At 45.1% G+C, this 17,574-nt stretch overlaps 1 protein-coding gene across 4 annotated transcripts in view; it reads left to right on the plus strand.

Moving 5' to 3' along the window:
• DOCK8 (dedicator of cytokinesis 8) overlaps positions 1-17,574 on the plus strand; it is a 204,516-nt gene that overhangs the window by 92,710 nt on the left and 94,232 nt on the right. For all 4 annotated transcript variants that reach the window (XM_044265948.1, XM_044265949.1, XM_044265951.1 and 1 more), the window contains 6 exons: positions 1,319-1,468; positions 3,253-3,333; positions 4,449-4,608; positions 6,696-6,832; positions 10,353-10,446; positions 11,345-11,507. In XM_044265948.1, the coding sequence (XP_044121883.1) occupies positions 1,319-1,468; positions 3,253-3,333; positions 4,449-4,608; positions 6,696-6,832; positions 10,353-10,446; positions 11,345-11,507 (785 nt within the window). The remainder of the gene's footprint in view (positions 1-1,318; positions 1,469-3,252; positions 3,334-4,448; positions 4,609-6,695; positions 6,833-10,352; positions 10,447-11,344; positions 11,508-17,574) is intronic.

Raw genomic sequence — 17,574 nt, forward strand, 5'->3', positions numbered from 1 at the left:
TCCTTGGTGATGCTGAAGCTGCTGGGCAGGGGACCACATTTGAAGAACTTCTGGTTTAAAAAAGAAGTTTCTGTCTTGGTTTCTTAGCAATCCAGGGTGGCGTGCGGTGGGTGCTAGCTCAGCAGAGGTCTGCTGCCCTGTCGTTCTAGAACCCACCCTCTTTGGTATGCTGGCAGAGCTCCACCATCTTCGGTATGCACCCTCGCTAAGCCACTCTTGTTCCTGGCACTGTACTCCCCCCAAAAAGGGAAAAGATGGGTGGGGGAGGGCTGGAAGTGTTTCGTTTGTTGGTTTGTTGAAGCGCAGGGGGCATACACTCTTAAACTAGTTTTGAGTATACGGTGCAGGGATTTGACAGTTCTATACATTCGACAACACTCACCCCCTTTCCTGTAGTTACCAGCTGGGTGACACAGCCCCTGTGCTCACAGCTCATTGGAAAGAACCTAGTCACATGCTCACTCCACCTGCAAAGGATGCTGGTAAATGTAGTTTCTGCTGAGCAGCCAGTTCTCAGCTATGACTCTTAGCGATGAAAGGGAGACCCGACTACCCAGCGGCTCTTAACTAACACGGCACTGGTGAGCCCGGCAGCACGTGTCCTGTCCTGCTCTTGCTCAGAATCTCGAATGGGGCCTCGCCACCTGGGACATGAGAAACACTCTTGAACTTCCATGCCTGGCTTCCTTCCCGGGTTAGCCAGTGAGAGGCAAGCTAGTGTACTCGCTGTGAGCGACCCTCGCTCGTGGCTCTGCACGCTCTGAGACCTTTCTCAGGTTTCTCTGTGCAGGGCTCTCTCCCCAGTGAACCGTCACTCTCCAGCTCTGCCCATCTGTCCCTATCCAGGGACCCTCCGTGTCACATGCCTCCTGATCGCCGTCCCTCCACCGGATGTGACCTCCCACCCTCTGGAGCGTCCCCTGTGCTCTTCCGTGCGAGTGCAGTCCCTTATCTCTAGCTCCTACTAAAAATGGCGAAATTGCCTTTTTCCTCGTTCTTGACTGTAAACTGACTGCGGTGGGTGTGGGGCAGAGACAGTTTCTTGTGTTTCTTTGCTGCAGTGCCCAACACATCATTGGTATTCAGGAAATACGGATGGGATAATAAAAATGCAAATGTTTTGAGGATCATCTCTCCAACAGCTCCAAGACATCTAGAAATTGCGACAAAATGCGTATCAGATTTTTCCACCACTCCTGGTCATAAAGACCCTTATTCTTGGGGCAACATTTCTTCGTGGGTTCCTTGCCCTTTAAACACACGTAGACCAGAAGAACAGCAGAGGTGACTTCTTCTTTGCCTTGCTCCTTGTTTACAGATCTCAGAAAATTTTCACTGTGACCTGAACTCTGACCAGTTCAGAGGCTTCCTGCGTGCTTACACGCCCTCCGTGGCCCCCTCAAGTCAGGCGAGATCAGCGGTCTTCTCCGTCACCTACCCATCCTCGGACATCTACCTGGTAGTCAAGGTAACTGAACGCAGGCTGGCTTGCACATTCTGCATTCGGAAGCTCTCCTCGTTGCCTTATTCCCACAGCATGTTTGCGGAAGAGAGGTCAGAATAGGTCCACATGTTCTCCGAGAGAGTCACTTTGTTCACTTTGTTTCATGTTCAACTGACCCCTTTTCCTTTCCAAGCAGATCCTGTATCTGAAGCTAGCACAGCTCTGGGTTTGGGAGTCATACACTCTTGGTTTTTAATCCCCGCTTTGAAACTTTGTAGCCGAGACTTCGTTTCCTTTTGTGTAAAGTGGAGGTTATAATACTGGCCTCAGTGGGCAGTTGTGATCGCAGAAGAAAGCCGGGCCCGTTACAGGCTTTATTCCTCCTACCCTCAGTGGCCCTGTTCTGGGAGGCTACTGTGGAGGAAGTCTTGGAGAGAGTTCCCTAATACTGTTCATGTGCTTCTAGACACCTGTAGAGAAATGTTCCCAAGTCCAGGCTTTGACAATTTAAGGTGTGGCCTGTGGTTTCCAAATTTCACTCTCCCTTTGTATCACCGTGTCACAGACTATGACTGTGTATGGTACAACTCAAAATATGTGGGACAGTTCCAAGTAGAAGACTTTGCATTCTCGGCTGTACTCTTTGCTGATGGAAGAAAACCGGAGGCTTTCTCTGCACACCAGAATGACTGGTTAGAGGTTAACAATGGACATTGGGTATTTTACTTAGCTTAAGCCAAATATTTAGTTTTATTGACTGTTTACCCCAAAATTGTAAGTAATAATAATAATAATAATAATAATATTAATTTAGGTTTTTTATTTCACATCCATGCAGAGTTCCAGGCTTGGAACATTTTCTAGTTAGCACAGTGTTTTACTTCCAGGATCCCAACGATTACCCCATGATCCCAAGAGAGCAACCTAGAGATTCCAAGACATTAAATGACGTCCTGGTGTCTAACCTCAACCAAGGCTAATGGGACTAACGCCACTTGTTTTTCTCTTCAACCTCCAAGTAAAGCTACATTTCCTTGGAACAGAGGGTTGGCAAATTACAGATCTCTCCTTTTCTTCCTCCCAAACATGGTGATCACATTTCTGGCCAGTCAGATCCTTCACCTGAACCCAAATGGAAGAAGATACTCGACAGGCTGACATTCATTCACATTTCCAGCCAGTTAGCCAAGTGAAAAGCTGCCGCATTCCATGCCTTTCAGTTTCCTTCCATGTCTGTTAAATCCAGAGAAGCGGCCCTAATAGGAAATACAAGCGAGACAATTACAGATAATTTATTCTGTTCATTTATTCATTTTGTGGAAGGTTTTGGTCCCCAACCTGACTTTTACAGAGGCCATATCTCTTTTTTACATTGTAAGTAATAATAAAGAAAATGAGCTTTTCACTTCTTACATATGTCTCGTGGGTTCTGTTTTATAAAATAACTTTTATTGCATTTTTTATTGTAGGCATAATGCATGTTTATGGTTTAAAAATAGAAAATACACATAAGCACTAGGAAGAAGATAAAAATAGCACATAATCTCCCCATACAAAGATAACTACTGTTAACATTTACTGTTACCATCCTTTAGCTCAGCCTTTATGATTTTTTCTTTTTTTTACAAAACTATGTAGTACTCTTCATGCTAATTTTTTTCACCCTAATTTTTTAATAAAAAATAGACAGCACGAGCATCTTCCCCTGTCATCAAGTACTGTGACAAAACCTCATTTTGATGGTTGCATTGATGTCATTATATGGGTATGATTCATGAGTTTTGTTTTAATATTTTTTTTGTTGGTAGATTGAAAAAGTCCTTCAGCAGGGAGAGATTGGAGACTGTGCCGAACCGTACGTGGTTATCAAAGAAGGTGATGGTGGGAAGGTATGACACTTTGGCTGTTACTAAATGGTGATATCTTAGAATAAGCAGCTCTTTTTTTGGGAGTTCCACAAAATAGTAAAGTCCATAATATGTCTGTAATATGTCCCCATATGAGACATTGATAAATTATGTCTTTAAAAAGAAGAAAGGAAAGCTGGTCATGGATAACTTTTTTTAAAGAAATAAATTCTTGAATTCAACAAATGACATATACACCAGTGTCTAAAAAGAACTTGGCTAGGACAAAAGCCACATCCTGCTGTCTTGGTTCCAAGGCCCTGACCCAGGTTGGGAAGGCCACAGAGACCTCACGAAACTAAACGGTGTCAGAGCTCTGCTGGGCTTTCTCAACAGTCCCAGCCCATTTCCAAATATCTTTTTTGGTGTGGTTATTTGGAAATAGGCTGAGACTTCTGTACGGGATAAATTCACTGGGGCAACACAGGTACTGAGCCTGTGAAAAGGACATCTTTTCTCCGCATCCATTTGCAAAGGTTTCCAATGTGACTCTTAAAACATGGCCTTTCTGGAAGAAGGCTTGGCTAAGGAGCACCCTGTTCCAGACTCATAAATTTCAAATACGATTTCTTGAACTCAAGGCATTCATTTTTTAAAAACTACCTTCTCTTTTGAACTCAGAACACCTTGGACGTGTTACCAACCTAATAAGGACGTGGTGAACCATTATTGATTTTTCTAGAGTTTCCCAAGGCAACTTTTGAAAAGTAGACTCTCTAGACAGCTTGCTATTTAATTTGTAAAATGTTTCATTCCAGAATTTTGTTGTGCAGATCCAAGTCTTAGAGCTAGCCCCTAAAAGCACTTGTTGGTTAGGTTGGTTAGCTGGGATAGTGAGACTTGGGCTTTTTTTTTTTAAGCCGAAGGTATATTTAATAATTGAATGTTGACTTTCTTTGAACTCTTCGATTTCTGATCTGTATTCTCTTGTCAGCAAGAATCCTAGCCTGAGTTGTATCATTCTCCTGCCCATTCACTCTTTTTAATTAGTAGGGTAGGGACTTTGGAAATGGCTGTCATATCCATGGCAGAGACCGTTGACTTGGTGCTGGCGCCATATTGTTTGTTTCTGCTTGTGTCTTTCCGCTTTCCTCTAGAGTAAAGAAAAGATTGAAAAACTAAAACTTCAAGCGGAAGCCTTCTGCCAGCGTTTGGGGAAATACCGGATGCCTTTTGCCTGGGCTCCCATAAGCTTAACAAGTTTCTTCAATGTCTCCACCCTGGACAGGGAGGTAACCGATGTGGAGTCCATGGTTGGTAAGATTTTTCAACTGCAGTGGGAAGGGGAGGGGTCCCCAGTGCACTGACTCTGAGGTCAGGATTAGGAATGGGGGCTCAGAGTGCAGTAAGGTGTGGAGAGTAGGAACAAAGAAGGTAAATAGAATGAAACACATTATGACTGACTTACGAACGCTTGATTAGATGGTGATCCCCAAAACAATTACCATGAACATTTGTGGAACTTAAATAAGACTTTTGGTTGGAATTTTCTGGACACTTTGACACTATAAAAAGTTAATTTTCAGTAGCTGCCTCCCTTTCAAAGTAAAAGTTTTGAAATAACAAAGTACAGTAACTATCTATAGTGGCTTAGACAATGCCACCATGGTTGGCTCTTACAGGCTTCAAAAAACAGAACTCAGGTTTCTCAGCAAAATTTCCAGTCCCTCAAAAAAAATTTTTTTTCCCTATTGTAATGAAAAAGTAGATGCCAAAAGAACATTTCTGTTACTGTTCCAACTTATTTAGTGTATTTCTCCTTTTCATCACCTCTCCCTGGATCTGAGTCATTAACTTCCCGAACAGTTTGGGTATGGAAGTGTCCAGGGGGGTTCAGAGTTCTCAAGCTGACCCACCCAGTGGAGTGTCTTTTGTCCTGAGTGTCTTTGTGTTCAGCAAATATGTGAGGCTGTTCACTTTCCTCTTGTGTTCCCACGCCCTGCCTTTTCCCAAATGCCGCCCTTAATGGGGGACCGGGGGGAAAGGTATTTTATCACTGCTGTGAATTACCAGTCAGAACTGCGGGGTTATTTCTGATTTACCAACAACAAACCTCATTCAAGTGCATCCTGACCTTCACACCACAATAAATGGGTTGTTGGTTTTTTTTCATGCCAACTTCTATGTAGACCCACGTAGCCTCATTTGAAAAGAATTACTCACAGACTTTAGAGGGGACCATAAACTGGGTAATTTAGCCATAGGGTAATGTCCAGGTCATGGATAAATTAACCTGACTATAGAGGCTGCTTCTTAAGAAGCAACCAGAAAATGCAGTGTTTAATCCTGGGGCAGTGTGGCAAGTTTAGGCGGGCAATGGAAGCAGGAAGTTCCTGTTCAGGGGCACCTGGGTGTCTCAGTGAGTCAAGCATCTCCCTTCCGCTCATGTCATGTTCCCAGGGTCCTGGGTTTGAGCCTCACTTCAGGCTCCTTGCTCAGCAGGGATTCTGTTTCTCCCTGCCCATCTGCTGTTGTGCCTGCTCTCTTTATCTCTCTCTCTCAAATAAATAGATAAAATCCTAAAAACAAAAATAAAAACTTCCCATTGAGCATCCCAGCAAGAATTAAGGATAAGAGAATATTCATAGAGTGGGCTTGGCGACATTAGCATGCAAGGCAATTTGACCGTTCACAGTGGAACCCCTTAATTTTGCCGTATAAAAGCAACAAGGTGCCCACCTCAATCCCAGAAGGGGATAACAGATAACTGTGCAGAGTACTGGGGTCCCAGCCCAGGTGTGGGTGTGACTCAGGGTTCTAATCCCTATTGGACAGGTCAGCCAAGGAACCCCCTTCTGCTGCCTGGTGCCCACAGGGAGAGCAGAAGAACGCTCAGATTCAGAACGCACACTGGTTAACCCTGGCACCTTTGGGTCATAGACCCAAACGCCTTCAGGGGCATTCGACCTCAGGCCTCTCCCAGTGGGATGCAAATGTAAAAATAAAACAAAAGCAAACCGTGTTGGCTCAATAAAGCTTCTCTGCAGACCCAGTTCTGGGCCCTGCTGGGTGGCCTGCCCTGATCTCCATGTGGGAGGGGACTGCGGCTGGGCACGGCTTCTCCAGTCTGGTCAGAGGGAGACGAGGGGCTCCCACAGGGGGACAGAGGAAGGTGAGGCCAGTGGAGGGAAATTTTCATCCAAAACAAGGATGGCCACTTGCCATGTTCTCGTTTCATGACTTAAAACTTCTCTTTCATGTACACTGAAATGAAGAAAACATTGGTGTCAACTACGCTCCGATAATACATTTTTTAAAAGCTGTCTTTTATATGATAAAGGTCATGACTGCTGTGTATTCACACAGAAAGGCATGTTTTCGAATGACAGTTGTCTTCCTTACAGGGAGAGGCTCCATGGGTGAGCGGAGAACTCTGTCCCAGACTAGAAGGCTTTCTGAAAGAGCCCTCTCTTTGGAGGAAAATGGGGTCGGCTCCAACTACAAGACCACCACCATGACCGTGAACAGCTTTTTCAAGCAGGTATCTCTTCCCGTTCCGTTGGGTCTGAACTTCTCCCCTGAGTGGTATGGGTGTTGGAGCCCAAAGGGGAGGTATATGTAATGATTAAGGGAGCAGTGTCATCAATCCTCAGTGTCGTGATCCGCAAAACAGGGACGACGGTGCTTGCTCCGTGGGGCAGGGGGGAGTGTTAGATGGCCGGAGGTGTGTAAAGCTCTTCTCAGAGAGCCTGGGATGGAGCAAGGGCTAAATGAGTGTTGGCTCATTTCATTGACAAAAGGTTTTGTTCCCACTAAGGCAAACTCTCCTCTTTGAACAGTCATAGTCAAGTTCGTAATCAAAACAGTTCCATTTATTGGGCTATTAAGAGCATCTGGCCGGAACATCCCTTTGCCCTTGGTCTTGGGCTTTCCCAGCCCGGCTGTGGTCCCTATCACCCCTATTCCATCTGCAGGCTTGCCACATTTCTGCCACATTTATTTCCTCATAGAGGGTCACCATCGTGGATCTTTCTCTTTATTAGTTCAATAGATAATCAAGGTTATTTAAAAATCACAGAATGTCTGAGAGTGACCACATTCGTAGAGACAGAAAGTAGACTGGTGGGTGCCAGAGGCAAGAGGAAGAGGGGAATCGGGAGTAGTTGTTTAACAGATACGGAGCTTCTGTTTTGGGAGATGGAAGAGTCCCAGAGATCGGTTCTACAACACCGTGAATGCACTTGGCCCTCATCACTGTGCGTTCAGAAAGGGATACGATGGTGCTGTTCTTATTAGGTCTATTTTACTACAGACAGATTTGACTTAGACCTGGTTTGACTCTGACTTGGAAGAGTTTCCAAAGCTCAAGCAGTCTTCACGAAGCAGTTCAGGGGCCTCTCAACAACCCCAAATGCAAAAGGGCTGCTGGGGGTGGGAGGTGTGGTGGCATGCCCATAGAAGTAGCATGGCACTGAAGAGTTTCTGTTTGGGATCTAGCCCTTTCTCTTGTCCTTGTGGGGACAGGGACAAAAGTACTTAACTGACTTTTCTTATCTGTACTTGGGATTAAGACATACCTACTTACTTATCTACCTTAGCTACCTAGCTACCTACCTTCCTGGGCTATTGGATTAGAGCTCTTGCCCTTGAATCCTTGGCAGAGTACCTGGCCCATATAGGTGCCTGGAGAGTAGTGTTTATGCTTAGCCTTCTTGTTCGAGACAAATCTGAAGAAAAGGAGGATAGGAAAAATACAGAAAGATGCTTTCTCTTTCTTTAAATGTTTGAAGAAGAAAGTAATCTTATTCTGCCTTGTCTCAGAGGTAAAACAAGCATTAGTGGATTTAAGTTACAGCGGAAGAGACTTTTGGCCTAGATTTGTACAGGTCAAGCAGGCCTCCTTAGAATGTAGTAGAAGGATTTTTGTTGAGAAGGGTTTTTGTTGAGACAGTACGTTGGGAGTGGTACAGAAGGAGTGTATTTTCCTTGTAAAAGGTATCTTTATTATACTTCTCTTTCATTCAGTCATCTCATGTAATTGCATTACGGTCAGTCTCTTGTTGCTTGTCCCTGCAACATCCCTAAAAGCAAGTTTTAATTGTCTGGCTTAGCCTGTGACAGACCAAAAGGACAAATCAACCCGTAGAGTAGTAGCATTTATCAAACACTCAGACCCAGAAGCGCTCTTCTGAATGCTTTCGGTTAAGTACCCTTGTGTGTTCCTCTAAGTAGTCTTTTGAGGTGGGGTCTCTTACTATCCTGTTATGCCAACAAACAAAGAAGCATAGGGAGTGAAAGTCAGGATACAGAAGAATTACATAAGGTAACTGATGAGGCATATCAAGTTGATGCCCTGAAATCCCAATCCTGAAAAGAATGGGTGCTCCTTCTTTTCAGGTATCCATGGAGCAGTCTTTATTTTTATTTTATTTTATTTTACTTTCTTTTGTTTTACTTTCTTTTGCTTTATTTTATTTTATTTATTTGCTTTCCTCACAAGTTTACTACTTAATCCCTGTCAACCATTTCCCCTATCCCCCCCACCCCCTTCCCCTCTGGTAGTCATCGTTTGTTCTCTATAGTCAAGAGTCTGTTCCTTGGTTTGCCTCTTTTCTTCCCCTTGTATTTATTTGTCTTGTTTCTTAAATTCCACATACAAGTGAAATCATAGGGTCTTTGTCTTTCTCTGACTGACTGACTTTGCTTAGCAGGATACTCTCTGGCTCCATCCACGTTGCTGCAAATGTCAAGATTTCATTCTTTTTTATGGTTGTATAATACTCCACTGTGTGTCTATACCCATATTCTTTATCCATTCATCTCTTGATAGATACTTGAACTGCTTCCCTAATTTAGATGCTGTAAATTATGCTGTTATAAGCGCAGGAGTACATGTATCCCTTTAAATTAGTTTTTATATCCTTCGGGTAAATACACAGTAGTTCAAATACTGGATCATAGGGAAGTTCTATTTTTAACATATTTGAGGAAGCACCATAGTCTTTTTTGCAGTGGCTGCACCAGTTTACATTCCCACCCACAGTGCACAAGGGTTCCTTTTTTCCCACATCCTTGCCAACATCTTTTTTTCTTGTGTTTTTGATTTTAGACATTCCGACCGGTGTGAGGTGGTAACTCATTGTGGTTTTGATTTGCATTTCTCTGATGATGAGTGATGTCGAGCATTTTTTCATGTGTCCATTGGCCATCTGGTTGTCTTCTTTGGAAAAACGTCTCTTCCTGTCTTCTGCCCATTTTTTAATTAGACTGTTTGTTTCTAGGGTGTTGAGTTTTATAAATTCTTTATCCTGGATACTAACCCTTTATCAGATATGTCATTTGCAAAGAGCTCCCATTCAGTATAGACTGTCTCTTAGTTTTGTTGATTGTTCCCTTCACTGTGTAGAAGCTTTTCATTTTGATGTGGTCCTGATAGCTGGTTTTTGTTCCTGTTGCCTCAAGAGCATATCTAGAAAGATCTAGAAAAGATCTAGAAAGATCTTTTCATTTTGATGTGGTCCTGGTAGCTGGTTTTTGTTCCCATTGCCTCAAGAGCATATCTAGAAAGATGTTGCTACAAGAGCATATCTAGAAAGCTGATGTCAGTGAAATTACTGCCTGTGTGTTCTTCAAAGATTTTTATGGTTTCAAGTCTTACATTTAGGTCTTTAATCCATTTTGAGTTTATTTTTGTGTGTAGTGTAAGGGAATGGTCCAGTTTCATTCTTCTGCATGTGGCTGTCCAATTTTCCCAACACCATTTGTTGAAGAGACTGTCTTTTTCCCATTAGACATTCATTCTTCCTTTGCTGAAGGTTTATTGACCATATAATTGTGGGTTTATTCCTGGGCTTTCTATTCTGTTCCATTGATATGTGTATCTGGGAAGGAATATTTGACAAGAGGTTGAACTCAATTATTTCAACAGTGGCTATAGTCGTTGTTCCTATGAAGACCATGTCAGAATAAAACTTAAGGATCAAGGTCTTCCTGGAAATCACTGACCCTCACCCCAGGAGCCAGTGATGTCTCTGCACTAACCCTGAGTTCTCTTTTTGCAGGAGGGGGATCGTCTCAGTGACGAAGACTTATTCAAGTTTCTGGCTGACTACAAGAGATCTTCGTCCTTACAGAGAAGAGTCAAGTCGATTCCAGGTGTGGACGTCTTGTCTTTTCCTCGCTAACTGTCCCAAAGCCATGAATGAGTAGACACACTTTTGGTCTAATGCTCCAGTTTATAAAATAATGTTTGCAGGGCGCCTGGGTGGCTCAGTGAGTTAAAGCCTCTGCCTTCGGCTCAGGTCATGATCCCAGGGTCCTGGAATCGAGCCCCACGACAGGCTCTCTGCTTAGCAGAGAGCCTGCTTCCTCCTCTCTCTCTCTGCCTGCCTCTCTGCCTACTTGTGATCTCTCTCTGTCAAATAAATACAATCTTTTAAAAATAATAATAATAATAATGTTTGCTAAGTGAAATGTGGGATTTTGCTTCAGGAGGGAAGAGACTGAATTGGTCTATGTTTTTGAAAAATCTGTTAATATTTCTATTCCTATTAAAGGAGCATTATGTTTTAGATCTGGCTTTTCAGATAATCAGATAATAGTTTGAACAGAGCAGCATCTTTTATCAAATAAAATATTATATGAAACTCTTAGTGCAAAAAGAAAAGTGAGAGTGAGGTGCTTTGGTAGAAGCTGAGAACATCTTCCTTTTTATTAGCTTAATAGGTCCTGAGGCACCAGGGAACCCAGTTTGAAAACCACCAGTTGTTAACTATGTGCTATTATAATGTGGTATTTTTAGAAGGAAGCTTAAAGATCCATTTTTTTCTCATTGTACAATTCCTTGCTTTTTAATTTCTAGAAACTAAATCTCAAAAGTTATCAAAACATGATTTTTTTTCCAACTAGAGGAAATTAGCTAGGAATTCCAAAACCCTTATACTCCCACAACTCATCCTTTCTTTCATAAAAGAAATACGGCACAACAGTCTTTCTTGATTCCTGTGTCACATGACTGTATTTTTACTGAAATAGTCCTGTTTTCCCTCTTTAGGCTTGCTCAGACTGGAAATTTCCCCAGCTCCAGAGATCATCAGTGGCTCTCTCACTCCTGAAATGCTGCCAGTGAAACCTTTTCCTGAAAACCGGACACGTCCACACAAAGAGATTTTGGAATTCCCAATCCGGGAAGTCTACGTCCCTCATACTGTGTACAGGTAAGAAACGTGGGCTCATGGGAAACCGTGGAACCCACATGTAGAGTTGTGCTTGGAGACTACTCTCCATATCCTTCAACTGATCTTCTTACTTCCTACATTTTGGGGAAAATGAAATAGGATGTTTACATAACTGTGGATCATGGTGAGATCCAGTTCTAAAAATGGTTTATCTAATTTTATTTAACCAGAACATGTTACTTGAGTCAAAGTTGGAATGTGGGATTACTTTGGCTATATTCCTTCCAGAAATGAAATAACGTTCCTAGTCATTAGCTCGGTTTCCCTTTGTGTAGAAGGATGTATTAGGGAAAGAGCAATGTGACCAAAAATGTTCTCATCGTCTAAAAGAAAGATCTTTTTAGCTCAAGATCAAGTCTGTCCTAGAACATTGACCGCAATGGTAGACATCTTCATTATGTGTGTTTCCGATACAACAGTCACTCACCACCTGCGGCTGTTCAGCATTTGAATTATGGCTAGAGTAACGGAGGAATGGAGATTTTTATATTTTTTGATCTTTCTTGATTGGACTTTAAATCCAGATGCAAGCGGCCGGTGGTTACCACATTGGGCAGAGCAGAGCTGGACAGTAAAGGCCTAAGGGGTTAGGCTGCCTTGGTTTCTTGGTGGCCCTTCGCGGAGGGCTGGGAGGGAGCTGGTTCTCACGTATTTTGCCAAAGACATTGCCGCTCATGTATTTTAGTTTTTATTTTGAGAAGATTTTTTATTTTTAAAAAAGATTTTATTTATATATTTAAGGGAGAGGATGAACATGAGCTGGGTAGAGGGGGAAAGGGAGAAGCAGGCTCCCCACTGAGCAGAGAGCCCCATGTGGGGCTCGGTCCCAGGACCCCGAGATCATGACCCAAGCCAAAGGCAGAGGCTTAACCCACTGAGCCACCCAGGTGCCCCTGAGAAGATTTTTTTAAATTGCAGAGAAAAATGTTATAACCCGTACCTTTTTGCCACCATCCAGAAATGATGTTTGTTTTCATGCATTTTATACACATTCACATGTACATTCTTACTGGTTATGTTGAAGTCTGCTTTATCCCCCGTCTCCAGACACAGGCTTCTACCTTGCCTCCCACACACTGATGAAGTTCTCAAACCTAGGTGAGGTTCAGTGGGGTGAGGTTCGGAGCCGACGGCTAAAGAGAGAATTCTTAAGATGTCTCTGGTGCAAAAAGGTGGTTTATTAGAGCACAGGGACAGGACCCGTGGGCAGGCAGAGATGCGGCCGCCCCGGGTTGTGGGGGATGGCAGGTTCTGTACCCTGCAGTTGGGGGAAGGTGAGGGGAAGGGAGGTTTCAACGGAGTTTTCATATGCTAAAGAGGGCCTACAAGGTGCCAGGATGTCAGAGGCCTACTGGAGGCCTTGCCCTTGCGGCTTGATCACTGTCGTCTTTAGACCAGCTATTAGCATTAAGATAGCTGGGAGACTTTTTGGTGGGATGTCACAATCCTGCTATCAATCGCCTTTGTTAGTGAGATTTAGGACATTTGTAAGCCAAGGGAGACTCCTGTCTAGCAGGATTGTGAGCTCTGCAAGTTAACTATTTGCTTCTTGTTCATGGCAGTCAGGGCTGCCTGAGGGATGCCACACATAAGACAGACGGGGAGCGGATGGAGAGGGGGTGCAAGGCGCCAGCTTTTGTTTGGTCTTCAGCCAGCCCCGTGCTCCCTCATCAACACCACAGTTATTATGAAGTTGGATGGTTCCTTTCTTCTGTTTTACAACACACACACAGACACACACACACACACAACACACAACACATGTGAACCCCGAAGGGTCTTATTTTTATATTCATTTAAAATGTACATCAATAGCTTTACACTCTGTGTTACACTGTACTTTTCAATACAACAGTATAATTTTTCTTCTTTGGTTATTACTGCGGCTTTGTGAATCCTATTATTTCAATGGGTCATACTCAGCGACGATCGTTATCCTACATAATTATTCCGATTTTCACAGATTTGACCAAGTTCTTAACAGCTTGTGTTTTGGAAATATTACTATAGATGCAGATAGCGCTTCCTCGTGCTTTCGACTGGGATATAGTATTTTGTATGAAGAGGCCCTCTCCATTTCTTATTTTCTATTGATGGATGCTTATGTTTTTACCAATTTGGGGCTCTTCGAAACACTGCAGCGAGGGTTTCTGTCCTTGTTTCTCTTTGCACATATGTGACTGTCTCTCTAAGCAGCGTGCCTAAAAGTGACACTGCTGGGTCACAAGGAATCCGCATTTTCAGTTTTACTCATACCGCCCCCTTTTCCAAAACCGTACCCACTTGCAGTCCTCCAAGCACGGAAGGGAGCCGGTTCCCCCACATCCCCGCTCACACTTCCCAGTATGAAGTGTGTGTATGCAGACCCGACATGCAAAGAATCTCAGAACGGACCCGGTCCCCACCCCCACATCTCCAGATGTGCAAAACTGAGACCCAGGGTGGGGAAGTGAGTGGTTTGTTGACGTCAAAAATTACAGAGAGAAGTACGAAGAAGCATCCATTCAGTTAGAAATGGACCTTTCCCTTCAGTACCAAAGTCCCTTCCAGTTATTCCCTGTTCTGAAGCAGCTTTTCATTGTCCTGGCTCATTCCTCAAACACAGACTCCGCCCCCATCCCTTTCCATGGATGAGTAAGTATTTCTGGCTTAGTAGTTTCAGCTCCCCATTCCCAAGAGGGAGATGAAGGCATGAAAAGGTTTGCTTGTGGAGGCTGTATTTGTATCTTTTTAGAAACCCTGTCCTATAATTGGAAAAAGAAATGCTTCTGGCATTGGAATAAACTTGCATCAAATGAATTCTGTGGTTACCCAACTTCTCCTCAGTATTTAATCACCCCGGGGAGGCATTTATGGCGCTTTCTACTCCTTGCTGCAAACATTATCCCTTAATTACATCACAGCGGGACTCAGAGTGCATTTGTGCGATGTGGGATTCAGGAGTTCTAACGAGGACAAGTCCGGACAGATTCCTCTGAACCTGACTTGGCATCATGAGAAACACCCACAGGGACACAGTGAATGTTCTCCAGCTCCACTGGACACTCTAGACACGCCAACGCCGGCCCACTAGGAACCCAGTCTTCAGTATCCCTTCGGCACCGTCGCTGGGCTCCTAGGCCACCATATTTTATAGCTTCTGTGAGGAAGGAGAGTCACAGTGAACTTGGCTCAGAACCTCACTACCGGGAAAACGTCAAGGAATTCAGAGAGCGTCTTGTCTACCTCTCTTGTGCTCTTGTTAAATGTTTAATATTTTTGCAACAGTCCCCACATGCTTTTTCGTGGTTTGGATTAGGTTGGTCTTAAGAGCAGCCGCCGTGGGTGAATCTTCTCCTCTGCACACACCTCCAGCTCCATTTCAGACAACAGAAGTGGAAGGTCGGGGTCAGATCTGAACGCGGGGTCAGATCGGTGAGCTGACGGTGGGCCTTTGCTGACCTAGGCCGCTCATCTGTGCCTAAATCCAACCCTCTTTTGTGCCTTCTCACCTCCTTATACCTCCAGAAACCTGTAACCCTGTGGCTTTTCTATCCCTTTTCCCCTCTGATCAAAGTCTTTCTTTCTTTTTTTTAAAAAAGATTTTATTTATTTATTTGACAGATAGAGATCACAGTAGGCAGAGAGGCAGGCAGAGAGAGAGAGGGGGAAGCAGGCTCCTCACTGAGCAGAGAGCCTGATGCGGGACTCGATCCCAGGACCCTGAGATCATGACCTGAGCCGAAGGTAGAGGCTTAACCCACTGAGCCACCCAGGCACCCCAAAGTCTTTTTTCAAGCAAAGATTTCCAAACCTTCTTACATTGTGGTATCAAGAGTGGGTATGCCCTAAAGTCTTCTCTGTCCCACAGGTTTTATCATTTCAGCAGGAGTAGCAGTGCCTTTCTCTTTTAAAAAAATTTTTTCCTTCAACCTCATTGAATTCTGGACAGCACGCTAAGGCTTTGGCCTGTCGGTAGCTGTCCCTGCTGACATTGCTGTTTCCGTGTCTCTGATCTGGGTCACAGCTGCGTCCCTTTAACAAAATCAAGGGAATGAAAATTAAGATTTACAGAGTTGTTGAGTTAGTTTTATAGAGGGTCCACTTCAGGAATCTGAAATACAGCTTGACTTCTAGAAATTTGATTTGCCTGGAACTTGCGGGGATGCATCTTCTGGGCCAAGCATGGAATGTCTGCGGTGACAAACCCGGGATCTGAATTTAGGTAATTTTCACCTGAACCGTTGAGCTCTCTTGGTGCGGGGAACTCTTAAGTGGATCCAGTGGGAGGTGTTTTCTTTTAAAAAAAAAAAATTGGGGGGGGGGGCGCCTGGGTGGCTCAGTGGGTTAAGCCGCTGCCTTCGGCTCAGGTCATGATCTCAGGGTCCTGGGATCGAGTCCCGCATCGGGCTCTCTGCTCAGCAGGGAGCCTGCTTCCCCCTCTCTCTCTGCCTGCCTCTCTGCCTACTTGTGATCTCTCTTTCTCTGTCAAATAAGTAAAAAAAAAAATTTTTTTTTAATTTTTTATTTGACACAGAGAGAGAGACAGCGAGAGAGGGACTGCAGGCAGGGAGAATAGGAGAAAGCTGCTAAGTGCGGAGCCTGATGCGGGGCTCGATCCCAGGACCCTGGGATCATGACCTGAGCTGAAGGCAGGCGCTTAGCCACTGAGCCATGCAGGTGCCTCAGGAGGTGTTTTCTGGGCTTGAAGGTGAGGGGTGGCCAGAGTCACACATGATAGGAATCTAAGTAGGGGTGAGGCTTCGATTTACCACCGTGTGAGTAGAACTCAAGAGAACTATTTTTTAGTCTCTTCGAGGAGCATCTGTCGCAGAGCCTCAGATACAATGGGGCTGGATAAGCTGACATTGACTTCCTGTTCTCAGTTCCCCTCATCCCTCCGACCGCTTCAGGAACCCTCTGTCAGCCACCAGCTGGCACCGAAAGGAGCTCCATGCACACTCTCTTCTCTGTGGAGTCCTCCTTGGTGCCTCTGCCTTACTCAGAGTGATCGACGGAATAATCTAGACCAGTTACAGGAGCCCTGCACCTGGCTCCAGAAGCATCCACAGGAGCCACCATGGGGCGGTCATCTGTGAAACAGACCCACGCTCTGAGGGAAGAGGTGAACTTCTAGAGCCAGAAGGGCTCTTCCCAGGAATGGCCGGCCTCTCCCGAACCGGGGGCTTTGACCGTCGGCGCGCCACAGGCAACCTCCGGGGACCGGGGCGTGGGGTGGGACGAGCGGCCCCTGACCCAGACCCAGCCCAGCCCCGTTGCGAAATCATGGGCAGGACAGCTGGGAAAATGAGGTTGATAAACAGGCTTATCCACATCTGACGTGGGCACCCCTTTCTCCACGGCCTGATGCAGATGTTTGAGCCCACTCCTGGCTTATGTCCCAGGGGCCCAGCAGCTGGTGAGGGGGACGCCGGCTGCTGCCTTCCGTGGGGGTGGGGATGGGGGAACAGCCCAGCCTGACCTCGCGGGGCACCCAGTCCTGCGGCTGCCACGGGGGTGTGTGCGGCGATCATGGGCGCTGAGCTTGTAATGAGCTTGTTAACCTCCTGGCCGTTCCTTTAGCCGGTGATTAGATCAGAGAAAGCCCCATGAAGTACGTTTTCGTCTCCTACCCCAGCCTCCCAAAGGCTCTGAAGCCTTTTTATCCAATTAGCAGACTTGCTGTGGAGGACCGGGCTTGCCGAGAGCAAGTATATCCTTTGGAACACGATTTCTTGGATGGATAATGAGCTGTTTTCAGGCCTCCCCCTTTTTAGCAGAATGTTCTCAGACCAGCAGTCCGCATGCCCAAAGCTCGCCTGAGGCCTGGTTGACCAGGGAGGTGTCCAGGGGGAAGCAGGAGGTTGAAAACCATCAGACCAGCGTCCTACAGAGGTAGGGAGAAGGGTGTAAGATAAATGTACAAGCTCCTCCTGAACAGATGTCTGAAAGTCAAAATTTCGTGGAAGGAAAGGAATAGAAATAATTCTGGAGGGGTGGGTCGGAGGGAGCCGGGGCACACAGAGTAGAAGGTGACCTTGAGACAGACTTCTCTTTGGTCCATGGC

This window comes from Neovison vison, chromosome 9 (genome assembly GCF_020171115.1).
Source record: "Neovison vison isolate M4711 chromosome 9, ASM_NN_V1, whole genome shotgun sequence".
Taxonomy (NCBI): domain Eukaryota; kingdom Metazoa; phylum Chordata; class Mammalia; order Carnivora; family Mustelidae; genus Neogale; species Neogale vison.